The sequence below is a fragment of the Jaculus jaculus genome, chromosome 16 (genome assembly GCF_020740685.1).
Source record: "Jaculus jaculus isolate mJacJac1 chromosome 16, mJacJac1.mat.Y.cur, whole genome shotgun sequence".
Classification (NCBI taxonomy): Eukaryota; Metazoa; Chordata; class Mammalia; order Rodentia; family Dipodidae; genus Jaculus; species Jaculus jaculus.
The window spans coordinates 40,648,500-40,660,646 of NC_059117.1; the positions used below are offsets into that span (position 1 = coordinate 40,648,500).

At 36.7% G+C, this 12,147-nt stretch overlaps 1 protein-coding gene across 4 annotated transcripts in view; it reads left to right on the forward strand.

Moving 5' to 3' along the window:
* Tax1bp1 (Tax1 binding protein 1) overlaps positions 1 to 11,152 on the forward strand; it is an 82,082-nt gene extending 70,930 nt beyond the window's left edge. For all 4 annotated transcript variants that reach the window (XM_004652778.2, XM_045135993.1, XM_045135992.1 and 1 more), the window contains exons 16-17: positions 9,115 to 9,197; positions 10,090 to 11,152. In XM_004652778.2, the coding sequence (XP_004652835.2) occupies positions 9,115 to 9,197; positions 10,090 to 10,291 (285 nt within the window). In that variant the 3' untranslated portion in view covers positions 10,292 to 11,152. The remainder of the gene's footprint in view (positions 1 to 9,114; positions 9,198 to 10,089) is intronic.
* Positions 11,153 to 12,147: the final 995 nt, after the last annotated feature.

Genomic DNA, 12,147 nt, shown 5'->3' on the forward strand with positions numbered 1-12,147 from the left:
GCTGCTTTCTTACACCTTTACTTTACATTTTGCATATTTAATCTGATATTCTTGGCACAGATGTTACATGTGACAAGCCTTTAGCTCTTCCATAGTCATCTGCTTTGGTTTAATTAGCAGAATGTTCTTTCTGATCTGTGTGCTTTTACCCTCCTGCAAACCCGTAAGAGGCAATGTTAGAGTCTTGTGCTCATTTGCTGACATGCTTAGATTTGGTAATGAGATAGAGGGACTCTTACTCTTAATATGTATACCTGGAGCAATTGTATTTTGTAATCAGAAGATTTTTCCACCTTAGAAAGTAATTTTTATGTACATCTAAAACCTATAAAGTACTATAGGATTATATACCACAAAAAAAAAACACTTACAAAGGAAGGTTTTATTAAGCAGCTTGACTTTTCTACCTTAGATAGTAATTTTTATATACATTCAAAACCTATAAAGTACTATATAATCACAAAAATCACTTATAAGGGAAAGGTTTTATTAAGTAGCTTTACTAAGAATGTAAAGAGCAAATTTGAATTGATCTGCTTGTTTCTTTGCCTTTGGAGTAATTAACAGACATAGGCCCCAGTGGGTACCCTTGAGTCAGAGTTGAGGTAGCCTATTCCTTCAGCCTACCTAAGTGTCAACACCTGCCATGTTTTTGTTTTTTATTATACCAGAAACTGGTCAGATTCCAAATCCATTTATAACTTATTTACCTAATAATTGCAATAGCTGTAACATAATAATTTTGGTGATGGTGGAGTTGTAAACTTTTCTGTAACTGTTTGCCAGCTAGTGCTAAGCTCAAATAGGTAATTCATTTGTTACTTTGTTATGTGTGGTGTGTTGTGTGTGTGTGTGTGTGTGTGTTCATATGTATGGGGTACATGTGTGTATGCATGTGCAGGCTAGAGAGCAACCTCACATATTATCCTCAGGAATACCATCCACCTCTTTCTGAGACTCATTGGCTTGGAAAAGCTCACCAGGCACATTAGACTAACTGGCCAGAGAATTCCATGGATCTTCTTTCTCTGCCTCCCCTGTGCTGAGATTATAAGAGAATGTTTCCACTCCCAGCATTTTACATGGTATTGGGGATCCAAAGTAGTTCTTCATGCTTGTGAGGCAAGGACTTTACTAATTGAGCCATCTTTTCAATCCTGTGTATTCTTGGTAGAAATTCTGAGATGGGAGTTGTCACTGACTAGTTAGTTAATAATGGAAAAAAACTAAGATGTTAACTAGACAGCTAGCTCTAAACCACAGAGTTGTTAAAGGTAGAAATGGGATTTGAGGGGCCAGAGAGGTGGCTCAGCCCAGGTTCAGTTCCCCAGTACCCACATAAAGCTATATGCAATAGTGATGAATGCATTTGGAGTTGGCTTACAGTGGCAAGAAATCCTGGTGTACCCTTTCTTCCTCTTTTCCTCCTTTCTTCTCCTCCTTCTCCTTTTCTCTCATTCCCTCTTTCTTCCCCCTCCTCTGCTTGCAGACAAATAAAATATTAAAAAAACAAAAAGGAAATGAAATTTGAACCTTGGGCTGGAGAGGTGGCTTAGCGGTTAAGCACTTGCCTGTGAAGCCTAAGGACCCTGGTTCAAGGCTCAACTCCCCAGGACCCACGTTAGCCAGATGCATAAGGGGGCGCACGCATCTGGAGTTTGTCTGCAGTGGCTGGAGGCCCTGGCACACCCATTCTCTCTCTACCTGCCTCTTTCTCTGTCACTCTCAAATAAATAAAAATAATAAACAAATAAAATTTGAACCTTATCATTTGGTCTGTAAGCTGTGGTCTTAATCACCTGTAAGTTAAGGCTACACCACAGGTTCCTGTACTTCCTTCTTTCCTAACACCCCGAGCATTTCAGTCTTTTCCCTTCTATAGCATCCCCAAAGCCAAAAAAAAAAATACCTAATAAGGCTGGGTGTGGTGGTGCATGCCTTTAACTCCAGCACTTTGGAGGCAGAAGCTGCAGGATCGCTGTGAGTTCAAGACCACCCTGAGACTACATAGTGAATTCCAGGTCAGCCTGAGCTAGAGTGAGACCCTACCTCGAAAAATCAAAAAACAAAAAATAAGAGAAATACCTAGTAAGTCTTATTTCCTAATACACTTAGCAACCATTTAAATGTGTGCACCAACATGCTTGGCTAAAATTTAAAAACAATTTTTTTTTATTTGCAAGTAGAGAGAGGGAGAGAATGGGCCTTCCATCTTGCAAAATTTTTTATTTTTTTAAAGAAATATTTTTGTTGATTTGTTTGCAACAAGGAGGGAAGGATAGAGAATGAAAATGAGAATGAATGGGTATGCTATGCCATTGCAAATGAACTCCAGCTGTATGCACATCTGGCTTTTGTGGGTACTGGGGAATCAACCTGGTATGTCAAGCTTTGCAAGCATTTACCTTAACCACTGAGCAATCTTTCTAGCCCCTCACTTTTTTTCTTCAAAGCAGGGTCACACTCTAGCCTAGGCTGACCTGGAATTCACTATGTAGTCTCAGGGTGGCCTTGAACTCAGGGCAGTCCTCTTACCTCTGCCTCCCGAGTGTTGGAATTAAAGATGTGTGCCACCATGCCAAGTACCTTCATTTTAAAAATAAACATCTCCACACATACATTGTACCCCGATCATAGTCCACTCCCACCACCCTCTTTCTACCCCTTTTCACTTCCACTGAACCCTCTTTTCTTTCCAACTAGTCCTTCTATTTTGATGCCCCCTCCCTTTTTTTGCCCTCTTCCATCATCCATGACAACATGTTGATGGGCTCAATATTATGAAGGTCTGTGCAGGTAACGACAGCCTCTGAAGTTGTACGTGCACTCCCCCCTTTTTAGCTCTTCCATTCTTTCTACCACCTCTTCCACAGCTGGTATTAACATCTAACCCTGTTATTTGGGGATGGATAGTTCCCTCCATTAATGCACTCAACTTTCAACTTTTTTTCATGCCTGTTTCTTTCTTTCTTTCTTTGAGAGAGGGAGGGAGAGAGAAAAAGGCAGATAAAATGGGTGTGCCAGGTCCTCCAGCCACTGCAAATGACCTGCAGATGCATGCATCACTTTGTGCATCTGGCTATACGTGGGCACTGTGGAATTGAGCTTGGGTCCTTTGGCTTTGCTGGCAAATGTGTTAACTGTTAAGCTATCTCTCTAGTCCCTGAAGATAGTTCTTATTGGTAACACATTTCATTTTTTTGCATGTTTGAGTATGTGTGTTTTCACATGTTTGGGTATGTGGGATGTCATCCAGAGGAGAACCTTGGGTGACATCCTCAGGTATGCTGCCTGCTTTTTTTTTTTTTTTTTTTGAGACAAGGTCTTTCATTGGCCTAGAGCTCACCAGTTAATCTGGAAATGATAACCTAGGGATCTGACTTTGCCTCCATGACTATAGGATTACAGGTTGTGTGTCATATTCACCCCACCTAGCATTGATGTTGGTACTGGGGACCAAGCTCAGTTCTTTGTGCTTGTGAAGCAAATCTTTTACCAACTGAGCTATATTCTTAGCCCCCTTTAAACAAATTGTTTTGTGATTCCCAAAAATCATTGAAAATCATAGCTTGAAAGAAACAGTGGCTGTTTTCCATTTGTCATGATGCATTGCTTGGGGTTTCACTTTTCTTAAATTTTTCCATCTTCCATATGTTTTTATTTTGATGTGTTTTCTGTTTATAAAGGTAATGTGTAAACTGTGTTCAATTTGCTTTTACTAAATGTGCCACAAAAGTTCAATGGGAAAAGAGTAATCACTGTAGCATGTGGTTATTGGGAAAACTATTTTTTTTATTTATTTGTAAAAAAGAGGGAGGGACAGGAGAAAGAATGAGAATGGGCCTCCAGCACTGCAAATGAACTCCACCCATGTGCATTTGGCTTTATGTGGGTACTAAGTAATCCAACTCTTGTCATTGGGCTTTGCATGCATAACTAACTCAGATTGAGCATAAATGTGAAAGATAAAGTTCAAAAGATTTATTTTTATACATTTTAAATCTTGATTAGTCAGTGATTGATTGTTTTTTTTTTTTTTTTGCCCCTTCCTCCCCTCTTCTCTCTCTCTGGTTTTGAGACAAGATCAAACACTTCCTTACATGTTTATATATCCTCTTTGGAGAAATGTCCATTCCCATTTGTTGGCTGTTTCTAAATTGGAGTATCAGATAAGCTATTTGTAAATAATTCTCCCATTTGGCTTTTATTCATTTTGTTTATTTGACAGAGAAAGGGGGGGGAGAGAAAGAAAAAATGGGTGCTCCATAGCAAACAAACTCCAGACATGTGTGCCCCCTTGTGCATCTGGCTAACGTGGATCCTGGGGAATTGAACCTGAGTCCTTTGCCTTTGCAGGCAAACGCCTTAACCGCTAAGCCATCCCTCCAGCCCTTATTCATTTTCTTGATTGTATTCTTTACAAACATAACTTTTTTATTTTTTAAATTTTGATGAAGTCAAATTTTATCTGATTATTTTGTTGCTTATACCTTTTTTGTCTGTGCATCTCAGAAACCATAACATACTAAGGTTTGTGACTTTTAATCTGTTCTAAGGGTTTTAGTTTTAACTCTTTCATTTAGTCTTTGGCTCATTTTGAGTTGGGTTGTTATTATTATTTTTTTAATGACAGGATTATACACTGTAGCCCAGGTTATACTGAACTCTGTGGACCAGGCTTGTTTGCCTGCTTCAACCTCCCAAGTGCCACCACACCCAGCTTAAAGTCAATTTTTTAATTTGGAGAAGTAACAATTTTAAAACTAATCGAGATCTTTTTTAAAAAAAGAAAACTATATAGTTAACAGAGAGAAAGAATTGAGAATGGGCATGCAAGTGCCCCTAGCCACTGCAAAGGAACTCCTGATGCATGTGCCACCTTGTGCTTCTGGCTTTATGTGGGTACTGGGTTATTGAACCTGGATCCTTTGACTCTGCTCAGCAAGCACCTTAACCACTAAGCCATCTCTCCAGGCCTAAAGCTGATAGATCTCTTGCAAAATTAATTGCTTTTTTATTTGCTCGTAAGCAGGGAGGGAGGGAAGGAGTGAGAATGAATATGAATGAGAATGAATGAGTGCTTCAGTGCTTCTTGACACTGCAAATGAACTTTAGACACATGTGCCACTTTGTGAAGCTGGTTTTTTGTGGGTACTGGAAATCATCACACTTCAGCTGTGAGACTTTGCAAGCAAGAGCTTAGCCAATAAGCCATATTTCCAGTCTGGTTTTTAAAAAAAAAAAATTTTTTTTGTTTATTTGAGAGAGAGAAAGAGGCAGATAGGGAATGGGCACACCAGGGCTTCCAGTTGCTGCATATGAGCTACAGATGCATGTGCCACTTTGTGCATCTGGCTTACATGAGTACTGAGGAATTGAACCCAAGTCCTTAGGCTTCACAGGCAAATGCCTTAACCCCTAAGCCATCTCTCTACCCCTAGCCTGCTTTTTAATTTTTTGATTGTACAGATCAGTGTGTTTTTTCACTTACTGATGAATTACTAAAAATGATTGTCTGATAAAATTCAAACGTAACTTCACAAAATGAAGAAAAATGTTCAATACTACTACCTAATAATAATAATAAACAATAAAATAATAAATAATAATAAAAACTTAAAGAGATTATATCATCTGGCTTTAAATAAATGTTATCAAGTCACTGGTACTTTCTTTTCTTTTGTGTTCTTTTAGATGTTAACATTTGGCCTTAGTGAATAGATGCTTTTGAGTTAAGTTGGTAATTACCAACTTAGTAAAAGTTTTATAAAGTGGCTAACCTTTCTTTTTATTCATTATTGATTCCAGAATGTATATAAAGATTTCAGTTAAAATCCCTGTAAACACTTAAATTCATAATTTCAGCAAGGGTAGAATTATTGTAGTTTGGGAAGTTTTGAGTAGATGTAATCCTATAAGCTACTGAAAATTCACATGATTTCAGTTTGATAACTGTTTTTTTTTTTTTCTTTTTTGGGGTGCTAAAATGCACAAACATTCAAAAAGTTTAAGTATTTATTTTTTGTTGTTGTTTTCCAGGTAGGGTCTTATTCTAGCCCAGACTGACCTGTAATTCACTCTACTCCTAGGCTGACCTCAAACTCAAAGCGATTGTCCTACCTCTACCTCCTGAGTGCTGGGATTAAAGGGGTGTGCCAGTGTGCCTGGCTCAAAATTTGTCATTGTTGCTAAATGGACTACTCTGTAACAGTTTACATAGTTGTACAAACAATCTCCCCAATTTTCTTATTAAATATACCTACTAACTTGACTCTATTTGACTTTGAATCTGAGTACACTAGATATTGCTGGAATTGGAATCATGTAGTATTGTATTTTTGTAACTGGCTTATTTCATATAGCAGATGTCTTCAAGGATCATTCATAGTGTAGACATGTGTCAGAATTGCCCTCCTTTTTAAAAAATTCTTTTGCTAGAGGATCCTTTTGTTATGTTGCCAACTGGCTTTGAATTTAGATCCTCCTACCTTAGCCTCCTGAATGTCAAGGTAATAGGCATTATGTGACACCACACCCAGTTTTTCTTCTTTTTTAATGAGCTTAAAGAATGTATTATGTAGATAACGCATTGTGTTGAGCCATGCATTTACAATGGACATTCAGTTGTTTTCTTCTTTTAGCTGTTACGAGTAGTGCTACTGTCAACATATGTGTAGATACTTGTTCATTTTCCAGCTTCCGGTTCTTTGGGACATATATGCAAAAGTGGCGTTACTGTATGGTAGTGGCATGGTAATTTTATTTTGAATTTTTGAGGAATCACCACACAGGGTGATAAAACTTTACTCAAATCCAAGAAGCATTCCCATTTTAGTACTACTTTTAACTGTCTAGGCTTATTATCTGCTTTTTTTGGTATATATCAAGTATACTTTGAGTTTTAAGTTTTAAGGCAGTAGATAGTAATAGTAAGGTAGCAATAGATTACCACAGCTGGTTTCATTTGCTTACATATGAACTTATAATACTAGTAGTATTATGTTGATGAGTCTAAATATAGATGAACACTATTTTAAAAGATGGGTCTCAAGGGATAAAAATGCTGTTAGTGTGAAGTATTTTTTAAAGTATTATTTTCTAAAGAAATATCATAATGATTTAGAAGTGTTAGTAGGTAGGTTTCAATATGATCTTCCCAACAGAATTTGTTCATAAATATTTTAGTTTAGCAGAAATACTAGCTATTGATTGGTTAAACTTTCTGCTAAATAAATTCTCTTGAATTTGTAACTTACATTGCTAAAAATAACAGAAATCTTTTTAAAAAGTAGGATATTACATGATTCTCTTGCCCTCTTAAATGCCTAATATATGACTCAAGTTTATTAATTAAAATATTAACCTTAAATATCATTCTCTTAAGATGTATGATAAAGTTGTGTGTGATCCAATGCTGAAAGACCATTGGATATCTTGAGATCTTGCCCTACTTTTCCCACTTTTTTTTTTTTTTGTCGTTGTTGTTGTTGCTAGCAGAGAGCCTATTTTAATAGTCTCACTTCTCAATCTAACCTGCTATTTTTTTTAAAAATCCTGTATTTATTCCTTATGAGAGAGGGATAGAGAGAGTGTGTGTGGCAGAGAATAGGCACACCAGGACCTTTAGCCACTTCAGACAGACTCCAGATGCATGTGGTACTTTGAGCATCTGGCTTTCCATGGGTACTGGGGAATTGAACCTGAGTCATTTGGCTTTTCCAGCAAGCACCTTAGCCACTATGCCATCTCTTTAGCCCTAATCTGCTGTTTTTCATTGACATGATTTTGGGAATGAATTCACCAGTTAATGAATCAAATAGGTGATTATTTTTGCAGTTTGTATAGTTTTTGTTGTCTTCATTATCATGTGCTTGGTTCTTTATAAAAAATCAAATGTAAAGGGGTTATTGCCCCTTTTATTCACATCAACTAAATAAGAAAAGCTTAATACTAAGTCAAGATAGAATTAAAAGCTTTGCAAAAGCCATTATCAGCCAGGTGTGATGGCACACAACTATAATTCAGGTCTCCCCTTCCCCCTCCCCCCCCCACCAAGGCAGGATCTCGCTGTAGCCCAGGCTGGCCTCAAAATTGTGTTGATCTCTTACCCAAGTTTCCTGCATGCAGAGATTAAAGGTGTGCACCACCACACCTGGCAGTTTATAAGTTTTGAGTTACATGTAATTCATAGTATTGTGCTAAGATTTTATGCAAGACATGAGCCACCCCTTTGTCCATTGTATCCACTTGTATACGCTACTTGTCTGCTAGTTACTTAATAGCAATCTGTTTTCAGAGCACAGTGTTTTGTGTTCAAGTCACCCTATTTTATAAGGGACCTAAAGCACTAAGTAGCAGTGCTGGCAACTTGCATATGCCAAAGCAAAAGCCAGAAAATGGTTACCTTCAAGTGAAAAGGTGATGTACCCTAAGATATTTTGAGATGAATAGAGAGCACATTCACTTAACTTTTCATGGTATGTTGTTGTGTTTTACTTTATTATCAGTATTAACCTCTCTGTGCTAAGTTTGTAAATTACAGTTTGTCATGGGCATACATGCGGAAAGAACATAGTATATAAGCAGTTGGGTACCATCCTCAGCTTCAGGCATTCGTATGCATCTTGACATGGATACTCAGTGGATAAGGGAGAAACTATATTTCAAAAATGGCACACTGGTTTGGAGAAATGGCTTAGCAGTTAAGACATTGCCTGCAAAGCCAAAGGACCCAGGCTCGATTCCCCAGGACCCATGTTAGCTAGATGCACAAGGGGGCACATGCATCTGGAGTTATTTGCAGTGGCTGGAAGCCCAGGCACGCCCATTCTTTCTCTCTGTCTCTCTCTCTCCTCCTTTCTTTGTCAAACAAATAAAAATAAAATATGTTTTAAAAGGGCTAGTTAGTCCATAGTGAAAGTGAAATATTCTACAAAATTTGCTTTTAAACATATGTTTATGTGAAAGTCTCATTAAATAGTGGTACACACAAATTTAAATGGGTAATTTTACTTCCATTTTTAGGGTCAGTATTATAGGGCCAATTGAATTAAAAAATTTATATTTGGTTTCATTTTTCTCAAAAAGTTGCATTGTTTTTTTCTGTTTGCTTAGGAAGATGAGAATGTGCCCATTGCTACTGATCCACCAAGTCAGCATTTACGTAGCCATGGAACAGGCTTTTGCTTTGATTCCAGGTAAGATTTTTTGTTCTTTTGTAGAATTACATGGAATTTGTAAGACTAGTGCATAGAACGAGACGTTGTTAAAAATCCAAATGCCAAGGACCTGGAAAGTCCACTTGCACTTAATCTGCCTCTAGATAATCTGATTCATATAATCCTTTAGAGGAACTGATGTAAAAGCTTGTTACAGTTAAACTGAATGAACACAGTTGGAAAATTATGAGTAATCATCTGTATTATCTTGCTTTTCTAAATTTATTTTTTGGTGGTGCTGGTGATTGAACCCAGGGCATGGGCATGGTATATAACAGTACTACTGAGCTACATTAGCTTCTTGTCCTTTAAGCTTTACAAAAGAATTTTCTGTTAGTGAAAAGAATTTTTGGCACTAAGCCTCATTTAATTATATTTAATTGGTGGATTGTAACAATCGGGAGGTTGTTGATCTGATTTTAAATTATTTGAGAAAGAGGGAGGGAAGGAAGAAGGGGCGGGGAGAGAGTGTGTGTGTGTGTACAAAAGAGAATCGGTGTTCCAGGGCCTCCAGCCACTGTAAACGAACTGTAGATGCATGCTGTCACCTTGTGCATCTGGCTTTACTTTGTTACTGGGGAATTGAACCCTGGGTCTTTCGGCTTTGCAGGCAAGCACCTTAACCACTGAGCCAGCTCTCCAGCTCTGATATAATTTTAGAACTAAATTTTGCAGCTGTATAAAGAGAGTTGCTATACATTCACAATAGCAAGCATTTAAAATGAGGTCTCTGGAGAATCTATACTTTCATGATAAGTTTAGTATGATTATCAGCTAACTAGAATCATGTAACCTTGTCATATATTGGCTGCTGTTATAAATTTTATTAGAAATCATAATTCTTTCATTTTTTCCCCCCTCTTTCTTTAAGCTTTGATGTTCACAAGAAGTGTCCCCTATGTGAATTAATGTTCCCTCCCAACTATGATCAGAGCAAATTTGAAGAACATGTTGAAAGTCACTGGAAGGTGTGCCCAATGTGCAGCGAGCAGTTCCCTCCAGACTATGACCAGCAGGGGTTTGAAAGGCATGTTCAGACCCATTTTGATCAGAATGTTCTAAACTTTGACTAGCTTTTATTATGAATTAGAACAGTTTAGCAGTTAAATATCACATCAAATAGACCACTAACTAAGGAGAATATAAATATCACTTTCATGCATCCTGTTCTGCACTTTTCTGATCGAGAATTACTTTTGAGTTTGGTGTTACTAGGGTCAGGCTACATATTTGATTCATCAATAAATACAGTTTTAGTCTCTTTTACTTTACCTGCTTTAAGAAAAATTCTTGTGTGTGTATATCTATGCCTCATTTAGCAAAATTTTATGAAAAAAAAGGATACAGGAATTATTTTAATGTTACTGAACTAAAAGATATATATGTATAATGGTGAAATAGATTGCTTAGCAGGATATTTACAAGTTTCTGTTGGCCTTGTTGATTGAGCATGACTACTACCTATGTAATAAAAAGCATTGATCATAACAGTTTTGTGAAGTACTTCTTTTAATACAAAAAAGTCTAATTTAATTCATGAAATTGTAGCTTTTAAAATCTTAAGATTTAAGTTCATGTGGAATGAGATCACATGCTTGAAAATGTGTTTATATGTATTGGCTTTAGGAATTAATAGAAGGCATATTTTGCTCATTTTATAACAAAAAATTTGAATAATCTGATTATTTTAAAATTTCACTGAATTTGTATTTATAATTAATAAGAAAATGGACCAAGATAAGTCAGTATCATTTGTTTTCATATTAAATGACCTCTTAAGTGGTGTTTGTGGGATAAAATGGCAAAATATCAGTATATTTTTCATTTTCCTGATGAGACTATATAATAGCATTTTCAGTAAATGATTAAATACTTAATGTGTTTCTAGTTGTCTCTGTGTAGTATACTCATTAACATTAAAGACAGGTCTGTAATTTCATTGTCAAGTTTGTCATCATTTTTCATTAATTTAGCATCTTAGATTTGAACTGTATTCCTTTCTCTCTCTTTTTTTTTGAGGTAGGGTTTCATTCCAAGCTGACCTGGAATTCAATATGTAGTCTCAGGGTGGCCTTGAACTCAAGGTGATCCTCCTACCTCTGCCTCCCAAGTGCTGGGATTAAAGGTGTGTGCCACCATGCCTGGCCCTTTCTCTTTTACAAAGTAAATGCTAGAAACTTGAAGTACTTTTAGATTTGCTGCTTTGGTAATTATGAAAATGTTGCTCTGGACAAACTAGCTATTTAAGATTGAACCAAATATTCAGACTTAGTGGCATTCTGGGGTGCTGTATGTGTGAGATTGTATGTGTGTGTATGTATGTTTGTGTTTATGTATATATCTGCTTATATTTGTAGGAAAAATTTTGTTATTGGAATGCCATGAAAAACTTAGTCATTCATATGGCAGCTATTAGATGATTACAGTTTTAGAAGGCAGTGGCAACATTGAAGATTATTTCAGCTCCTGTTAATTTTATAACAGACAGCGTACTTAGGAAAGATGCTGTACATTGTGGTGTTCTCATCACACTTATAGATCTGCTGCCCTGGAAGCATCTTTTGAATGTCATAGAACTACTAGTAGTGAAATTAGACTTTTATCTAATTGGCATTAACTTAAAATTTTTTAGTATTTCATTTACTTATTTATGGAGGGTGAAGAGGCAGTGAGAGAGAGAGAGAGGGGAGAGAGAGAGAGAAAGAATAGGCATGCCAGGACCTTCATAAATAATTTATTATTGATAGAAAAGTAATATGGCCTATGCAAAGCATTAAGGGAATCATCTTTATGCATTATCTAAATTCTGCAAAATAACAGGGAGCCTAAGAGAACAAACTACACTGACTGAAGGAAGAGATATATTAGTTTCCATGATAAACCTGATACTGAGTTTCATAATGGATGCCAATTAAAATAGAGAGCCATA